Raw genomic sequence first — 18,051 nt, 5'->3', positions numbered from 1 at the left:
ATACATAAGCTGTGGTTGACATCATATGCAAGGCAACCATCACAGCTGCGGGTTAAGATGAAAATAATAACAGTGGGGTTCAAAATAAATGAAAATTAAAAAACCCCAAACCTAGCAGTGAGACTTCCATATACTGAAAAAGCACTGAAACAGAGCTATTGTCCATTATGAAACAGAGGAAAGAACCATCCTTGACAGCGCACGATGTATGACATAGATGCTAATGTTTTCGCTAAATTAAACATGGTAATATAAAATGAAAGTCATGTAAGCTTGTTTTATTCTGAGGAAGGCGTTTATGACATTTGTTTTCCATGTATCAATGATTTATTTGAGGTATCCCAGGCAAAATCAGCTACTTCATAAAAACAGGAATCAAACTAGAAAGCAGGTACAAAACCAAAACACTATTTACAGTTAATCAAAATATAAAATGGTAGCTGGTAATGCTGACAAAGCATTTTACCTCATCCCTTTCTACTGTTTCAAATCTGAGAAAAGGATACCTTACTTGAGAACATAAAAGTCTATTTAACATACAGCACCACATTTCTTTTCCCTGTTTTTTAAAAAAAGTCTGTTAATACTTTGTAAGCTATAGCATATAAAAATGGGACAAAAGCAGGACATCTGACAGGTCAATCTTTTGATCCAACTTTGCATCAATATATCACTATATACAGAGACCGAGAATAACCAAAGTTATGGCTCAGTAGAGAATTAAGTATTTCAAAAGAGGGATCTGCAGTGGGTATATCTTAGTTCAGTGATCTTAAAGGAGGCTTAAATTTGGGAAGAAACTGTTCTGTCGTATCTTCTACCTTGCTCTCCACTGCAGCTGCAGATCTGTTCTCTTTATCCTTTCTGTGACTCCTTTTGCGCTGGGATTTAAACAAAATGTCCAATGTTAAGAGAACACAAGAAAACCCTAAGGACTACTTATTCATGTACATTGCATTACATAGTGTTCTGAGAAAACAAGTTAGTAAAACTCCTGAAAAATATCCCTAATATTAGATTTACTGAAGAGATGTATTGTAGACATCTGGAAGTTCAGCAGGTTCTTTTAAGGGATCCAAGACAAGTAAACACGCCACACACACCCCAAGCAAACATAGGAGGGCTATAGACAGTTACAATGGTAAAGTAAGAGGCTCAAAAGGAAAGAAGGTAAAAACAAAAGAAAACCACAACCTGCCAAACAAACACTACCACCCCAAAAAAAAAACAAACTAAATCACTACCACCCTCAAAACCCAGTGAAGAAGCAAGAAAGCCAGCATTTCTGTCTGGCCTTTAAGAAAACGCTCCACATCTAATTTCAACTTTTCTATTAACACACGTGTGTATATCTAGTAAATTATGACAGTGTTTTTCATGCAGGATTGTCTGCTGAGCAGCTCAGTACTGTCTGTCCAGCTTGCCAGAAACTTGCATTATTTTATCTGGTGTTAACTGTTACCAGAATCTGTTATTTCATCTCAAGTTTAACAAAGCATACTCTACAGGATTTAGAGACGTTGTTAGAGTACACTAAATTATAGTAGGTGACTTTAGATTACAACACTATTATGGAACGATAATTTTCCTTCATTCTTAAATAGAATTCTTAAATACAGCTGTTTGGAGTATCTGTAGAAGTTACCTGGAAAAAGGGAATGCCACCATTTGCTTGGCAGCACATGTTTGCATCCACTAAGGATTTGTCACTAGCAAGGCTTTCACTTGCTTCTTGCAACCCTTCCTCTTCTTCCAACAGGTCCTAAAGCAGAAGTTTTCAGAAAAGTGTATTTAATGTACTAAGCATGATCAGACCTATTAAAGTCACGGCACTTCCGTTTTTGAAAAACTGAAATGAAAGTCTCTAAATTATTAATGTTTCCCATATTTTTCAAGATGCTGCTTTTGTCAAAAAGCTCAGCACATGTAGCTCCAAGTACCCTGCAAAATACAAGTGCTGCAACAGCTCTGGGGTTCAAAGTCAACTCTCCACAACAGCATGAAAAAAATCCTAAAGATGTGAAATACTCACTGAAGAGCTTCATTTACCCTTCACACACATACCTGATCTACATTATCCTCCACCTCTGTCACACTGTCCAGGACAGCATCAAGCTTTAGTTGTCTTTGCCTTAATTGCTCCAGCAGAAGTTCCCGGGGTTCTGTTCTCACAAGTGTGACTGGATAGATGTAGTCTTTTCTCTGTGGAGTTGCCCCTTTAATGAAGATTGTACACTAATGAAAGGCACTATTAAACACTTTCCACATTTGCTTTAATTACAGCTCCTCAATTTTACATTAACTTAACAAAGTCATGCTTTGTTCAGTCATCATTCTTTGCATGCACCTTAAAAAAGGTGTCAGGCTGCTAACAATAGTATGTTCCCATTGGCCTTCTCTTACAAATTCTGCAACTCAAATTGCTTTCTGTAAGACCATCCTGTCCCCAACCTACTTTAAATACCTGTTGGAACATCCACTTTAAGATCCTCTTGCAGGAAATCATTAACCTGAGTCAGTCCACGCTCTGCTTCCTCATAAAGTGCCAGCTTCTCCTTCAGAAGTATTTCTTGGTCAACCTTTATCTGCTCCAGAAAGCCATTCAGTACCTTCTCGTCAGCAGCTTTTTGTCTACCAATGCAGTCGTCAATTTCAGCTATGGCTGTATCACAGCTGTCTTCATTTTTCTGCAAACAAGTCAAAAGCACAACTAGTAATACCAAGTTAACAGTAAAGTTATGGCCTCTTTTCTAAGATGTGGTACACGATTAAAGACATGACTTGAAACGAAAACAACTGAGACCTCAAACTGAGAGGTTTCAGTGCTAGTTTTACACACTCATTTTGAGAACTATCTTCAGAAGAGATTCAGTTTCTTAGAAAGTATGATCATTTTAGAGAGCTACTCATAAGAATAAAGATGATGCCATTTGGTTCAGATCAGATTTCTCATGCTTCTATGCACAACCCTGCACAGGATTAGGATATTCAAGTGAAACTGAAAATCCTACAAGCACTAGAAGCTTTATGCATTTGTAAGGGAAAACATATTTTCAGCTGTTCCCACTGGAATGAAATGCCTGAAGTGTTCTGTAGGTGTAACGGATACAGGAGTGTCTTGAGACTGCAAATACTTTTAACAAGCAAGCTTTTCTTTCTGAAAGTTAGCAAAAAGTTGGATTTGCCTATTTCAGTACCCATTAGAACAATCAGGTAGAGTAAGTGAAGTTTGTGATGGAAATTAAAAAAAAAAGAGAGAAAAACTCTCAGATAAGAGGCCAGAACTAGTAAATACTTAAAAGGAATGCTTTCCGCCATAATGTTAATCCATCTGACTAATAAAATCATTTGCATCCTCCAGAATACAATCTGTATTTGATAACTGTGCAAATCTTCCAGGGACACTATTGGTAGATAAAGCTTTAGAATTAAGAGATGTGCACTACCAAAAAGATGTAAAAACTCTCCCAAATTACAAGCAGAAGTTAGCTACATGGATTAATCAAAACACCATTTTATGAAGTTATTTGCATTTTAAGTTCAAAGTCTTAAGTTAAGCTTTTGATTTCTCTAATTGCACCTATTTAAACCAACTAACATAAATCTGCTGTGACCAAAAAAACACCACTGCCATTTTCTTTCTGCCTATAAGTGAAAACATTCCCCCTACAAATTCTACTATAGAAGTTTTTTCCCAGAATGTTGTATTAGGCTACAAATGACTATATGTACCTTTTGTAAACACTCAAGTTGCTGGTTCTCATCACTGAAGGGCAATAGCTGCTGATTGGTAAGGTCGACTATCTGAGCAGTCGTAAATTCACCCCATTTATCAGTATCCTGAGACACATTTTTGAGATTGGTGAGAAGCTGACAACAGTAGTCAGTGGATTTTTCCAGCATCATCTTGTTTTCAGCATTTATGGTCCTGAGGTCTTGAGAGAAATTATCCAGAGATGCAATAAATTTGCTGTGATTGGAAGTTGCACTGCTGACAAGGTCTGTAGTTTTCCTGCAACAACGTTTGTAAGAGTTCAGAGATTTTGAAAGGTGGATTTTAGTACTTTCTATATTTAGAAATATTTGAGACCAGCAGCAGTGAAGTAGCACAGCTCTATCAAACCAGTTAATTATAGTGTTGTTGCTCTATTTAGCAGATTTACAAATTGCAGCACTTTGAGCAGTAGGTTTGTTAAATCCCCTAAGAAAAGCCCACCCAAAAACCCAGAAAACCCAACCACAAACTAAAAACAATTTCAGCAAGGCCTTAGTTACTCAGCCTGAAACTGAATGAAGCATGCTGTAATAGATGCACTATTATACTTCAAGCTAACCCTTTATGGTACAGAGTTCTGGATCCCAGCCATACCAAGGGCAGCTCATTAGCATATTGCTCCCCAAACCACGGTCTCTTATCTGCAATATACTCAAGAGACAAGTTTCAGGAAAAGCCTTGTAGGGCTACCTTTTACTCTGGGGAAAGGTGAACTATGATCTATATTCTGTGGCAGAACTCAGGTCTAACATAGAGGTCTTGTCCGGAAGAGTTTATAAGCATATAGATATGAAGAGCATCTAATTTTGCAGTCCTCTTCATACATAGTTTTATCTCACATCAGTATACATAAGAAGTAATCTGCTCCTTACAGGTGAACATTTTCTTGTACAATGGAGATGGTGGTCTTCAAGCTTCCATTTTTTGCAAGTACATTAGTTAAGTTCTTCTGAGTCTCCTGAGCAAAAACGTCAAGCTGGCTTTGCAGTAAGAACATCAATTGAGCTGCATTCTAATGAAAAAGTGTCAGACATTTCACTGTTATTCTGTACTTTTCAACATTCTTAAAAGGTACTTGAATGCCTTTATTAAAAATGCAGCAAATAAAAAGCTTTGTTGTTTTACAATTTTTGTAGAGAAGATACAGACACTTTGCTTTTGGAAATACATGTAAACATGTACACTGGACATGCTTAGAGCAATGGTATGTTTTTTTTGTTACCTTCCTATACAAGCTTCTTAAAGCAGCCCATCAAAGGCTGAAAAGAGTTAGATCACCAACTTACTATCCTAACAGTTCTCCTGAAACAAGTACAACAGTTTACTGCTATAACGAGTTTAAAATCAAAACAAGCAATCACATTTGGTGTTAGAATTTCTTTTAACTCCAAGGATACCTTTGTATGTGCCAACCTCGTCATTTCCACTTCTTCTTTTAAATTCTCACAATCATTCTGAAGCTGAACAAAAACACTGGCTGTTTCTTCCCGTAATTCTTTCAAAGTGAGAGAAAGATCTTCAAAGAAGGTATCAATTTCCTTTTTATGACCCTCCATCTTTGAAAGAAGGTTTTATTAAAGTTAGATATTTGTCTGTTGGTGGGAACTGGATACTTTTCCCTAGCATAGTTTATACAGAAATTGTTAAAGGCACTAATAAAGTATTGCGCATAAAAGGTAGAAAGTAACACTTAGAACAATCTGAAGTGACATACTGGAACTTGGTATGGGCTTTTCCAAACACAAAATTTGGCATGTGAGATAGAAAAAAATAGGAAGACACAGACAAGGTACTTGTTAAGACAAGAACAAGAAGCAAGAGCGGGTAAGCCATGCACTATTTGTTGAAGAGATTGGGTTATAAGAGTTAAAACTTTTCTGAGTTGGTTATTTTAGACTTCTAAAACACAGGAGAGACTATATTAAAGGTATTTGTTACATATAGTTTTAGGCATCCATGTTACCATTCTTAGGTGGCATTTAGATGAGCAGTTCTGCCAATATAGGTAATAAACAAATACACCACATGTAGAAGTGGAAAAGAAGCCTGAAAGAAAGAGGTAAAAGGCAGGACTCATGGGACAGGATAAAATGACAAAAGCCAGACCAGAACTGGAAACACTCCGACACGCTGCAGAAAAACCACTAAGTGTTATCTGTAAATTAAATAAAATAAGAGGACAAGAAAAGAGATAACATATATACATTACCTTGTCAACCACAACAGAGTATTTCTTCATGTTATTCTGAAACTGACAGTTTAGCCCCAAGACAAATTCTAACATTGGTGTCAAGCTATTTAATGCTCTTCCTAATCCAGATGTATGTTCCTCCTAGGAGCAGCAGGGGGAAGGAAAAACAAAAAAAAGTAAAGCATGATATGACTGTTCCTTCATCTACATTTGTAAGAAGCTATTCATATACATATCCATGTACTCTGCTATGACAGCATTTGCTGTACAAGTACATTAGAGCTTGTGGGGGTGACATGCAAGGGGAAATGGGGAAGGACATAATCATGGCCAAGAACTGAAGCAGAGACAGGCAGAGGACATGAGAAAAAAACCCTATACAATATTTACAGAACCCCTTTTGACTGAGAACAGTTTAATCTATTTAAGTAATATATGAGTATGTATATTTACTAACAATTAATCTCAGCAGCTCAGCTTTACAATCAAGCGACAGATTCTCATGTTGTATTATTTTTTTGGACACGTGAGAAACTTCAGTAGACACCAATTCTTTAACAGAGGCAAAAGATGCCGATACAACTGATGCAAGACTATTAGCTGCTGAAGAACTGGTAGACAGGAGGTTACCTACAAAAGAAATCAAGAAGTGTTACAAGTATTTTTTATAAGCTCCACCATAGGATAGAAATTCCTTTTATTGCTCATCACCTTATTGACTCTTACAGCACAGAAAGGCTGTTAATCTACATTACTAATGCAACTGTTATCATTACATTGCTTAAAATAAAGCCTCTTCCACTTACTAAAACAGATCTATTTTAGGAAATGGTCTTTGGGACTATTGTTGCAAAAACTCAGTGATACAGATACTGCACTTACCTATAAAATTTGTGTAAGATGTCAACATCTGTTGCTGCTTCAAACTGTTTTCAGTAACTAAATCTTGTATTTTGTTGAACAAATCATTCATTTGTCCTGCAAATGTATTTTGGACGATAGCATTGTGTTGATCAACAACCTTCTTACGGTCCAGTTTTGCATGGAGGCCAGATACATCTTCTGTAGTTTCTTGAACTGTACTAAGTAACTACAATTTCAAGTTATTTTGGTCAGTCTTTAAACAAGAAGTATATATTATATAAGAAAGTTAAAGGAGAAGTTATTTCCCTACAAAGACAGGTATTTCCTTTCTAAATCCTGGTGTTACGTCATTCGTAGTCTTAGAACACAGAAGGAAGTTACCTGTAAAGGCCATTTGTTCTTTGAAATTAAAGCATTAACAGCTTCTTAAATACTAAGTATGCCCTTTAAGATACCATTTATCCCAGAATAGTAAAAAAAAATCCTCACCACTTCAACTTTTTCTGAAAGATTTGACAGTAAATATATTCCTTAATAGTACTCAAGCAAGAGGCTTCCAGTACTATTCTGTGATAAATAATTGAGAATTTGAACACATAGTGGCTTCTTGGTTTTATAGTCAGCATAAATGACTTCTGTACCTATTTCTCTTACACACTCACAACCCACATGAAAAACACTATGCATCCCCTCCCATCCTTACAGGAGTCGGAGTAGAAAGATATTTTCATGTTGACTAAAGATACAAAGTTTTATCACTTTGCAGTTTAAATAGCAGGACATTCTCTCCCCACATCAAGTCTGTTTTGATAATTACAAGCAATCTACAAACATCAAAACGTAGATACCCTAAAATACAGGCATAACAAAACAACAGTTTCCATTATTGAGTGTAAATTACTGCACACATCTCTGCAAAGCTTTTTGCTGTTTTTCTACCCCGATTATATATAACTCACTCTTTTGTAGGGCCAGCCATAAGTTCCTAGTAAAGCAAGCTACTTACACAAAACAGCTCGTGACATAGATAGTGCAAAGCACTGGAACTCTCATGACAACCTGGCCTGAAGGAAAGATTAGCTCCAGACCAACCAGTGTGTTTAGCAGTCAACTGTCAATATTACCACAAAGTCCTGCAATCTAAAGTAGCTTTTCATCATAATATAATTTATAGAGAGAGCTAATCCTACTTGTCCTATCTTAAACTCAGGTTTTGTCACTTTCTCATCATGATTTAGCAAAAATTATTTCCTTGAACAGCCTACGAATCTCCCAAACATAGGAAGCTACTGTTACAGTTAGGTGCAAACTGTGACAACCTTGCTAGCTGTGCCATGAAGTTTTTGTTCAGTGTTTTCCAAAACTGAAACCACATATTCTTCTTCAGCCAGATGAATCTTTGTTTCTTGCAGATCTTTCTGGGTTTCTTCCAGTTCTTTCTCCTTGATTTGCAGATCTGTTTTACATTGTTCGAGCTCATTTTTATTAACTGTGAATAATTCAGTGATCTAAAGCAGAAGACAAAAATCAATAGGGAAACACTCGTTTTGTAAGGTCAACAGAACTATCTCTCAAATTACACCAAAATACCAGAAGGCAAATCTCATCCAGCAATGTAGTTTCAGCTATAAGGCTCAGAGGCCTTAGACAACAGATAGCACAAACCAACACCATATTCATTGTAATAATCCCTTGCTTCCCCACTCAAAACACAATACCAAGCAGTTGTTACAACACAGTAAGAGAAAAAAAAAAATAAATCCCACTAACCAAACCTAAGATAGAATGAAGAGAGTTAGTAAAGCTGATTACACAGAGTAGTTATGTATTTCAGCAAATTAACAGCTGCATTTCTTTTAAAGAGAAAGCTCTCATTTTCTGTGTAATTTGTTAGTGGGAACTCATCACCTTCTCCTCTCTCCCTTATTCTTTGCTCTTAAGCAAATACCCATCGAGATACCATTTTTACAGGCAGATATTTTGCCAAAAACCCAACCGAGCAAATTAAAGTGCTAGACATTAAAAGAGCGTTGTTTTGTTTTTTTTTTAAATAAAAATATTGCATCCTGCGACTAGCATTTGATACTTCAACTTCCTAACATAAAGAATTAGGAAGCTTCCACTCTTGATTATTTAGAGGACTTTAAGAACAAAAACTTTTCAGGAAGTTCTTTGCTCCAACCTTTTTCTTCGTTCCCCAAAAGGTTTCTTTCCTTTTTTGGCAGATTTAATCCACAGTTGAGAAATGTCACTTACTCTTTTCACTTCTTCCTCCATGACACTGATTTTGTCAATATACTCTGCAATTTGTTCTTCCTGAACTGTTAGCTTTCCATTAAGGGCTCTCAAGCAAGGATTAAAACAAATAAACAAATTAGTCAAGTAAGCTGATTTCAAGATTATCTACTGGTTTTTATAATACATATTTAGCAACTTCAAAATGTATTGCTAACTTCTGTATGAAAAGCAGGTAATTTTTACCTAATGCAAAAAGGATTTGAAATGATTTTCCATTGTAAGTTTTCTGTGTGAACTAGCCATCTTACAAAGTGAAGTAAATTATGTCTAGTTTACTCTTCTATATGAGCTTCCACTGAAAGAATGGCTCCATGGGGTAAAGCTGCATCACAGCTATGCTTACTGGAAGTTGCACATATAAAATATGTGCAACAAATAGAAGCCTAAAGAGTAGGCTTGCACTAAGGATTTTATCTGTATAATAACTAATTTCTAAGAAACCAGCTGGCTAAATTCTCCTTACTATCTTCAATTTTCTGGTGTGAAAGTAGATCCAAAAGCGTATTTGTATAACAATAGGTACCGGTATCCGAGATTTGTTGTTAGAGATTTTATAGAAATTTTACAGACATACTCATAATTTTCAAGAGAAATATAGACTCCATTTTTTTCTCGTGCAGCAGCAAGGTCTCGCCTCAGACGCTCAATCTCTTCAGTGTATTCCTGCATAAAGGAACAATCACTTGTAAATGTCTGAATTCCTACTTTGCTTTCAAGATTTATCTTAAAAGATACTTTACAAAGAATGCTGTGTGGCTGTTTTGCATAAGTACTTCTGTTACAAATAAATTCAGTATAGCACCATTTAAATTCATAACACTGGATAGATTTAGACATTGAAACATCCCACTTCAATCATACCTGGTCACATACAACAGCCTACAATAAGAATCCTTGCTTCTTTAGTAGTCAACTACTTTATATTCATATTTAATGACAATTTCACTTTAATTCAGGCATTCTGTAGGGAATGAAGCTGCTAATACAGTAAGCCCACAAATAAATATCCAGTGCCATTTACTGGCTCTCCGCTGACTTGTAAATAGATAATCCATACACAAGAGTCATGGCTAGTAGTAATAGCCCTCTCTATCCAGTTTTACTCTTTGCAACAGTTTCGGTGTATGCAAAGTAACTAATGCTACACCAGTTTGAAAACAGGAGTTCAGTGATTAAAATTACCTCAGAAAAGCACCACTACTAGTTACAGCTTCTCCACAACGCTATTATTCCTCCACAGCAAAATCTATGTTAACAGAATCAAACCTAACCTGTAGCTTGAGATACATGTGTAGCTTACCTTAATAAGAGCTTTTTTTGTTAGCTTCTGATTAACTTCAGGCTTGTTCATTATATTCTTTGCTCTGTGGGCATATTCTAGCGTACTCAGGGTTTCCTGTGATAAACAGATGTAGTAACAGTATATCAAGATGAGGAGTTCACCAATATTTTTGTAGCATTAGCGAACTATAATATCTATTTTAGAAATGGATTTTCAGGCTTATATTTACCTCAAGATTTACAGATGCAGGAGAAACTGTGGCAATTATTGATGTTTTTGTTCGTCCTCCAAGAGAATCTTGGAGGATTCTTGTGAGTTTAGATTCCCTGTATGGAATATGTGGGGCTCTTTCTACTAGAGCAGTAATAACTCTTCCTAGAGTCAGGAGAGACTGGTTGATATTTCCAGCTTCACGAGCTCTTTTGTCAACTGCCCCAGATCGACCAATGTTTTCACTTCCTGCAAGATCAACCTGAAAGACAAGAGGAAAGACATCCTTCTGTCTCAAATGACCCTGAAGAATGCTCACCCCACAGTGTTACAGAATGCAACACACAAACCAGCTTATGAGTTGTGAAGGATGTCAAATGGGACTAATGTTTTTCAAAGTGACTAGTCCATATCTTATTATAGAAAATGATTTTTCCCCCTTATTGGAAAACAGACCATAGCCCACCTTAGATCAAAGGAATGAGGTCAGATTATTCTAGTTGATTATTTTAAGAATGTCATCAACAACATTTAGTTCAAATTCTTACCAAGTTTAGCTTTCCAATTTTAACAAGTTCTTCTCCATCTATTGTTGTTTCTTTCATGTGGATGGTAATAGAAAATACAGAGTGGGACCGGCTATAAAAGAATTCAGTTTTCCTTTAATATGCTTTTACAATAAGAAGCTGACATATAGAAAGACACAAACATGAAATTAGACCAGTTTGACCACGCATAAAACCAGTTCAGGCAGAATAAGTTATCTAAATTCCCTGTAATTTCAGATTTAATTAGTTCTGTGTTCTAATCTGTGGTAACCAAATACCCATTCCCCTGCACTAGTACACAGATGTGCTCAGCTTATTTTAAAATAAAATGATGACTTGGGCAGGGTGTTCCTTGCTTATTACAACACTGGATGACTATTTGTTCAGTGACATAGCTATCACATCTGCAGTTTAAGAATGACAAATTAGTAATACACGATGATATTTTTGACCAAGATGTCTCTACTAGATTCTGAATGAACTGCAATCATATTAAGTAGCCTGCATTGCTACATTACCCTCTTCAATCTTACGTCCAACTTCCAGAATTGTGGTGCAAGAGTCCCAAATGCTGTCAACAAGTTTTTATTTAGTAAACAGGATTGGCAAAAAAAAAACAAAACAAAAAACAAACAAACCCAGCTACCTATAACAGCTAAAACAAAGTCAACCCATCTCTGCAATACAGGTATACCAGCTGAGTATCTTCCAAACTTTGAGCGGACTACAGCATTCTTTTTGAAGATGTACAGTATCTACTGCAGAGAAAATTAATTGCATGATACAACATACAATGTATATCACTTACGAGTATGTCAGAGTTCTTTTGGTTTCCATAGGCATAGAAAGCCTTGAAAAAGTTAACTTTGAGGTTTAATTAAATTTCAATATTCTAGATGCCAGATTAAGAACATTCTGCTACTTATATCTCAGCTAGAGTTAGGTGGAATGCCAGGGCTACTGCCTACTGCATATTAACATGGGACATATTCATAACAAAGCATGCAAACTGTGAACAACAGGAAGCATGTGTAGAGAATCACGCAGAGAGAAATAGCTTGCCTATTTTTAAGATGAGAAGCATTCAGATTTTATAATGCCCCTTCACACACCTATTAGAATTGCCCTACAGGATGTGATAAGGAAATTGTAAATATGGCTTTCTGATGCACATTTGACAATCTAAACTGTGATACAGAATCTCAAGATCATGCCAGGTCTGCACTAGCTTCAACATCATTTACTCCTTCAGCAAGATCCTGTTTAATAAAACAAGAGCAAAAAGTTTCTGAAACTGTGAGGATTTGTACCTGGAATATGCATTCATGTAAGTGGCTGCAGTAGTTCTTTTTGCTGCACCCCTTTCCAGGATTTGGTAGACTTCATTTTTGTTGTGTACAGTTATTTCTTCCAAGCCTTTAATAATTACACCCCGCTGTCAGAAAATAATACAAGCTTATTATACATCTCTCAAACTCAACAATCCTGAAAGCTTTACGATAACAAATTTTGGAAGACAGCACTAACCTTGTTTCGAGGATCATCAAACATCTGCAGTCTTTCTCCGACATCAGGAGTAGGATTCAGAAGATCAAAAAGCTCCTCATTATAGATTTCCAAAAGAGAGACTTTCACAGAAAATTCAGAACCATTCTCCGTCAGTTTTTCGAATATTTGATGCAACGTACGGGGTATTATACCTGCCAGTGGATCCTGTAAGTTAAATATTTAATACATAAATGGACTGAGAGAGATTTGAGGGTGGGGGTGGAATTACAGCTAAATAGTCACAATTTGTTATAAGCAAAAATGCCTTGGACAAAGATAATCTTCCATATAATGATCACCAAGACTTGCATACATGCATTAAAAATGTAAAGGTTTGATTCTCATATAAATGAATGAGACCATTTATTAATTTACAAATATTTCAGGAAAGTCAACTTCAGGATTTGAAAGGCATCAATTTCTGGTTTTCCTTATCATTCTATAGTTTCTAATATTTGAACTAATGTATAAAGAAGAGAAGTCTCAGGAACGAAAATATACCTCTTCCCAAGTATATTCCTCATTGGGTGACCGTTCTCCTTCCATTGTGAAGGTCTTACCGGTACCAGTTTGGCCATAACTGTGAGAATAAAAAAGTTAAAGTGTAATCAATAAACTAAAATTAAAAGAAAATTTCTTTATAATTATTATTGGCTTACTTACGCAAACACTGTACAGTTGTAGCCCATAATAACTTCATCCAAAATGGGACACACAACACTCCGGTATACATCAATTTGCTTTGCCTGAGCTCCAAAAATCTATTGAGACAAAGAAAACCCATCCCATTTATCTTTACAGTAATGTAGAGCATCACACAGTAATCAGACCATAACAGAGAAATGTATCGACTTGTTTCTACAAGTCCCCAACTTGACAAGCAGTTACCATATCAAATGTGTAAGTCTTTCTTGATGTCTTATCTGTCACTCCTCCAGTGCGGACACTAACTTCCTTTCTTGCTTGATCACAGTCTACAACAGGATAGGAGCCTGCTTTACGTTCTGAAGCATTAAAAGGCCTAAAAGACAGGAGTTAAGAATATAGATTGCTAACAAGAACATAAACTGACAATGCAGTAATGTCACCCAGTTTAAAGATCCAGAATAGTGTAATTGAGTAAAAGGGACATAAAGCTTTTAACTTAATTTGTTTAATAATTAAGGAAAAACTGCTGCAATTGGGCAGTTTCCAGACCTTGCTTCTCTTCCACCCACTGTGGAACAACTCAAGAATCTACAGCTTTTAGTTTGTTTACATATATATTTTTCAACAAGTCCATAAATACTTTTAAGATCATTTACATGCCTACACAGCTAACTTCCACTAGAAAATGTTGTTCAATTGCAGGAGTGGTAGAAGATCAAACATACCAAATAGTTGTATAAACAAGAGCCTTCAAAAAAGGCAAAAGTTGCACATGAAAGTTAAGGCAGTAGCAAATTCAATTAATTACATTTTAAAATTTCCTTTTTCATTTACACAAGCAATGAAGCCTGCATCTCACACTGATGACAATACTTCAAAGCACCAGAAATATCAATAGGGCCTGCTAATTGTAGAACAGTAAGCAATACCAGAACCTTAGTAACCTTTAAAATATTTTGACAGTAGAGGCACTTCAGATACTGTTTCTTTAAATAATAATGTTAAAAAAAAATAAAAATACCACAATTGCACAGCATCTCGAGTTTCCTGACTCTTGTGGCTAACATTTCTTCCCCAACATAGCACTGAGGCCAAAGTGTTAGATTTTAGACTTACCATTAGACACTTTACTGCAAGACTGGTGGCAACAGATGATCACTAAAAACACACTCACAGGGCCAAGTTACAGCTTTGGTTTGTGACTTTTAAATTTACAGGAGACTGAACAATGAATATATTCTGCTCTATAATTATATACATCAGTGAAACAAATGCAGGCATCTTAACGATATGCTAAACCACAACCTGCATCAAAAGGAGCATGACCAGCAGGATGATCAGGGACTGGAGCACCTCCCTTATGAACACAGGCTGAGAAAGTTGGGGCTGTTCAGCCTGGAGAAGAGAAGGCTGCATGGAGACCTCATAGCAACCTTCCAGTAACTGAAGGGGGGCTATAAGGCAGTGTTCAAGAACAGGCTGGACGAGGCCTTGGGTGATATGATTTAGTGTAAGGTGTCCCTGCCCATGGCAGGGGTTTCCAACCCTAACTATTCTATGATTCTAAGAAGATCTTTACTGTGAGGGTTGCGAGGCACTGGGGTTGCCCAAGGGAGCTGCGAATGCTTCATCCTTGGCAGTGTTCTAGCTGGGCTGGACAGAGCCTTAGGCAACATGGTTTAGTGGGAGGTGTCCCTGCTCACGGCAGGGGGCTTTGAACTCTATGTTCCTAAGATCCTTTCCAAACCTAACCATTCTATGATTGTATTATTGAAAAGCTCTGACACATAAGGTTTTAGAAGCAAATCTGAAATAAAATTAATAGAATTGCCTCTATCTACCAATTTGTAAGGTAAAGAGAACCTGACTGGTGAAGGAAAGAAACCAAAAAGGCAAAGTGGGAGGAACATGTACTAGTGCAAACACACTGAAGCTCTATTAAAAAAGAAAAGCTGTACAACAGGCAAGAGCAAAGGCGAGTTAGAAAGTTCTTAAGGGTTAAGAACTGAATGTTGACACAGTCTACAAGTTGCAACAAAAGTAAAACACTATACCAAGGACAATCCTGATGCTACTGATATATTGAGCATTATATTTAATTAAAATACACTGTATTTAGTTCAAATATGCACTGATACTTAGTGAGGCTATTCCAGAAGAACTGACTAATCAGATGAAAAAGAAAATGATCACTCCTGACAGCATTTCACACTCAGTTGCTTCAATAACGTTATTTTTCTTTTGCAACTGCAATGATTCACATCAACACTTTCACCCATTCTATAGCACTGGTTTCAGCAGCTTTTTAGTAGTATTTAAAAAATAAGATAAAATCGCTTTTAATTTCTATTATCATTGTGCATCTGTAAAAATAGAAAGTCCAAGCGTGAAGATAATTGCAAAAGGCATTAACAACAATAAGCCAACATCTGCAGCTCTGGCTCAAAAAAGAGGAAAACAAACCCTTTACCACTCCCCGCCCCCCCCAACCCTAAACAAACCACACACACAAAAGGAAAAAATTCCAAAAGTATTTTGAGCACTGTTCTTAAGCAATTATCAGCATTACAGTTTTAACAAGCAATACTTTTAAGAACCTTTAAGATCCAGTATCAGTGAGCAAGTCACGTCAAAACTACATCCCGCAGCTCTCTTAGGGGCCACTGAGCAGCAGGAGTCAGGGCCGCAGGCAGCGCGGCACCCCTACAGCCCCTCACAGGAAGACGGCCTCGGCCCGCCGAGCACAGCGGGTCCCCCGAGAGGCTGCGCAGCGTACGCTCCAGGCCGAGGTTCCGGAGGGACCTCCCCGGCTGCCCGTTTACCCGTGCTGCTGGCAGGTCCTCAACGCTCGCCCGGGTCAGGGGGCCGCCGCGCCTACCTGCACCGCACCACCACTTGGATGTTCTTGCCCTTTTCCTCCTTCTTAGAGCTGCTGCTGCTGCCGCCTCCCTGGAAGCCGAAAGAAGCCATGGCAGGCCTCGGCGCCAAGCGTGGCGGGGGGAAAGCGATGCGAAGCGCTGAGGGCGATTCACCGGGACCGCTGGGGATGCTGCCAACCACCCGCCTCAACCGCTACCGCACTTCGGCTGGGGCGCGCGCTCTGCCGGTTACTTCGAACCACGCACCTCCCCCCGGCCCAGCCAATCAGCGGGAGCGCGCGGGGCACCATGGGACCAATTTTTAAATCCTGGTGGTAACGCACGCACTTGCCCCGTCGTGAGCGCGCTGCATGCTGGGAGCTGTAGTTCCCGGTCCGTTGTCACCACGTGACCGAGCGGGGTGGGGAGCGGCGCCCCGGTCACGGCAGAGGAATGCGGATTTGACCTGGCTCCTTAAGTCCTGGTGCTGCCGAGCTCGCAGCCCGCCCCGCCGTGATGTTTCACCTGATGTCCACCTCGAAGTTATTTCTTGGCACCGCTACTGCGGGCGCTCACGAGAGAGCAGCCGGGAAACGCGCGGCCTCCTTGGCAGCTGCCGCTCCACATCCGTGGATTTAAGAGCACCCAAATTTCTCACCAGCGTTACCGTTCTTCAAGATGCGCATCGTCCAGGTAACCTTCCCTCACAGGCCAAGCCCACTGGCTACCCATCCTTCTGTCCTCACTGGCTCTCCAGTTAGGCCACGTTTCCTTTAAACGTCACGTTCAAAATCAGGAACCACCACCGAGACAGTGTTCGTGGAGTGGAAGCATTACTTTGCCTGCTTTAACAAAGGATTACCTTTCTATTTAGCCATCGGGGCGCAGCGTTCACAATTCACAGCAGGGCTCCCCGAGCTTGTCTCCAGAGCAATTCAGCAATGTCACAATGAATTCTACACGTAACACCTTTCAGCATGTTCACAGGTTGATGTTGCCTACTCAGTTAAGTGGGAAAGTCCTACATTAGGATTAAAATAAATTGCTAAAGGTTCAAAATAAAGCACCGTGCATGCACATCAGTCTTTTATTTTGAAACTAGATCACGTGAACCACGCGAAGTACAAGTTTGTATCCTCTCACCAGCTGTTCATGTCACTTCTTGCAAGAGCTTCCTTTGAGAAGGTATTAAAAGCTTTGCTAGGTGGAGATCTATGACAGGGTAACAGGTCTTGTGGGCAGACAGGAAGAAGCAGGTGTTAGAGAAGATTTAACTGGTCTGATGTGCTTTGTTTTCAACAAATCTGTTCTGACTCCTACAGACTGTCATCCGCCTGTTATGGTCTACAGTGCTACAGTGTTTTGCTGCTGTTGTTCTAGGGCTTTCCCAGTTGCTAAAATTTTGATTACACATTTATACCCTTCTTCCCCCAAACTGGCTACTTTGAAACTTACGCCTCCTCCATGAGTTCTTGGAGTTAGTAACAAATGAATCCTAACCCACAAGGCTCGTGGTAATTTTTCTGACAGTGACATGAAGCAGCATCAGATTATGGTCCTCTACCATTTATCTCCAAAATTAGAACAATGTCAGAGCCAATCAATCTTATACTAGGCAGGAAAAACAGGATCTGAGAAATACACACATTATTTTTACAGATGACATGAAGTGTTGGATTCCTGGTCTGCTAAGACCAGAAATCCATTCAGAAAACATTAACATTCAACAAATTTGTCATTTTAAATACTGACTGATGATGAGATAGGACAAGAGCCATGAAATCTTTACAGTGATTAGTAACAATTTTAATTTTCAGTTTTTCTGAGCA

General features: G+C 38.2%; 1 protein-coding gene across 1 annotated transcript; it reads right to left on the bottom strand.

Moving 5' to 3' along the window:
* Nucleotides 1-304: 304 nt before the first annotated feature.
* On the bottom strand, nucleotides 305-16,423 carry KIF11 (kinesin family member 11). Its single transcript, XM_062619400.1, has 22 exons — nucleotides 16,243-16,423; nucleotides 13,605-13,737; nucleotides 13,380-13,477; nucleotides 13,218-13,296; nucleotides 12,696-12,881; nucleotides 12,479-12,603; nucleotides 11,169-11,259; nucleotides 10,640-10,882; nucleotides 10,429-10,524; nucleotides 9,703-9,791; nucleotides 9,087-9,174; nucleotides 8,150-8,338; nucleotides 6,849-7,056; nucleotides 6,424-6,596; nucleotides 5,985-6,107; nucleotides 5,173-5,331; nucleotides 4,648-4,787; nucleotides 3,733-4,012; nucleotides 2,465-2,687; nucleotides 2,065-2,216; nucleotides 1,646-1,762; nucleotides 305-881 (listed from the first exon to the last, which is right to left on the bottom strand). Exons 1-22 carry the CDS (start codon nucleotides 16,332-16,334, stop codon nucleotides 759-761), a joined length of 3,207 nt encoding a protein of 1,068 aa, XP_062475384.1. The 5' UTR covers nucleotides 16,335-16,423; the 3' UTR covers nucleotides 305-758.
* Nucleotides 16,424-18,051: the final 1,628 nt, after the last annotated feature.

Source organism: Pezoporus occidentalis, unplaced genomic scaffold (genome assembly GCF_034315485.1).
Source record: "Pezoporus occidentalis ecotype Australia unplaced genomic scaffold, CSIRO_AGI_Poc_V1 ctg210, whole genome shotgun sequence".
Classification (NCBI taxonomy): domain Eukaryota; kingdom Metazoa; phylum Chordata; class Aves; order Psittaciformes; family Psittacidae; genus Pezoporus; species Pezoporus occidentalis.
Note: the sequence above shows the minus strand (reverse complement) of the source record. Positions and strands in the feature narration are given on the sequence as shown.

Bases quoted from the DNA above. Each gene is read 5' to 3' on its own strand.
- KIF11 (XM_062619400.1), bottom strand. From the start codon at position 16,334: ATGGCTTCTTTCGGCTTCCAGGGAGGCGGCAGCAGCAGCAGCTCTAAG. The intron at 13,478-13,604 runs GTAACTGCTTGT...TTGTCTCAATAG, and splicing joins AGACTTACACATTTGATATG to ATTTTTGGAGCTCAGGCAAA. The intron at 6,108-6,423 runs GTTAGTAAATAT...TGCTGCTCCTAG, and splicing joins CTGAGCTGCTGAGATTAATT to GAGGAACATACATCTGGATT.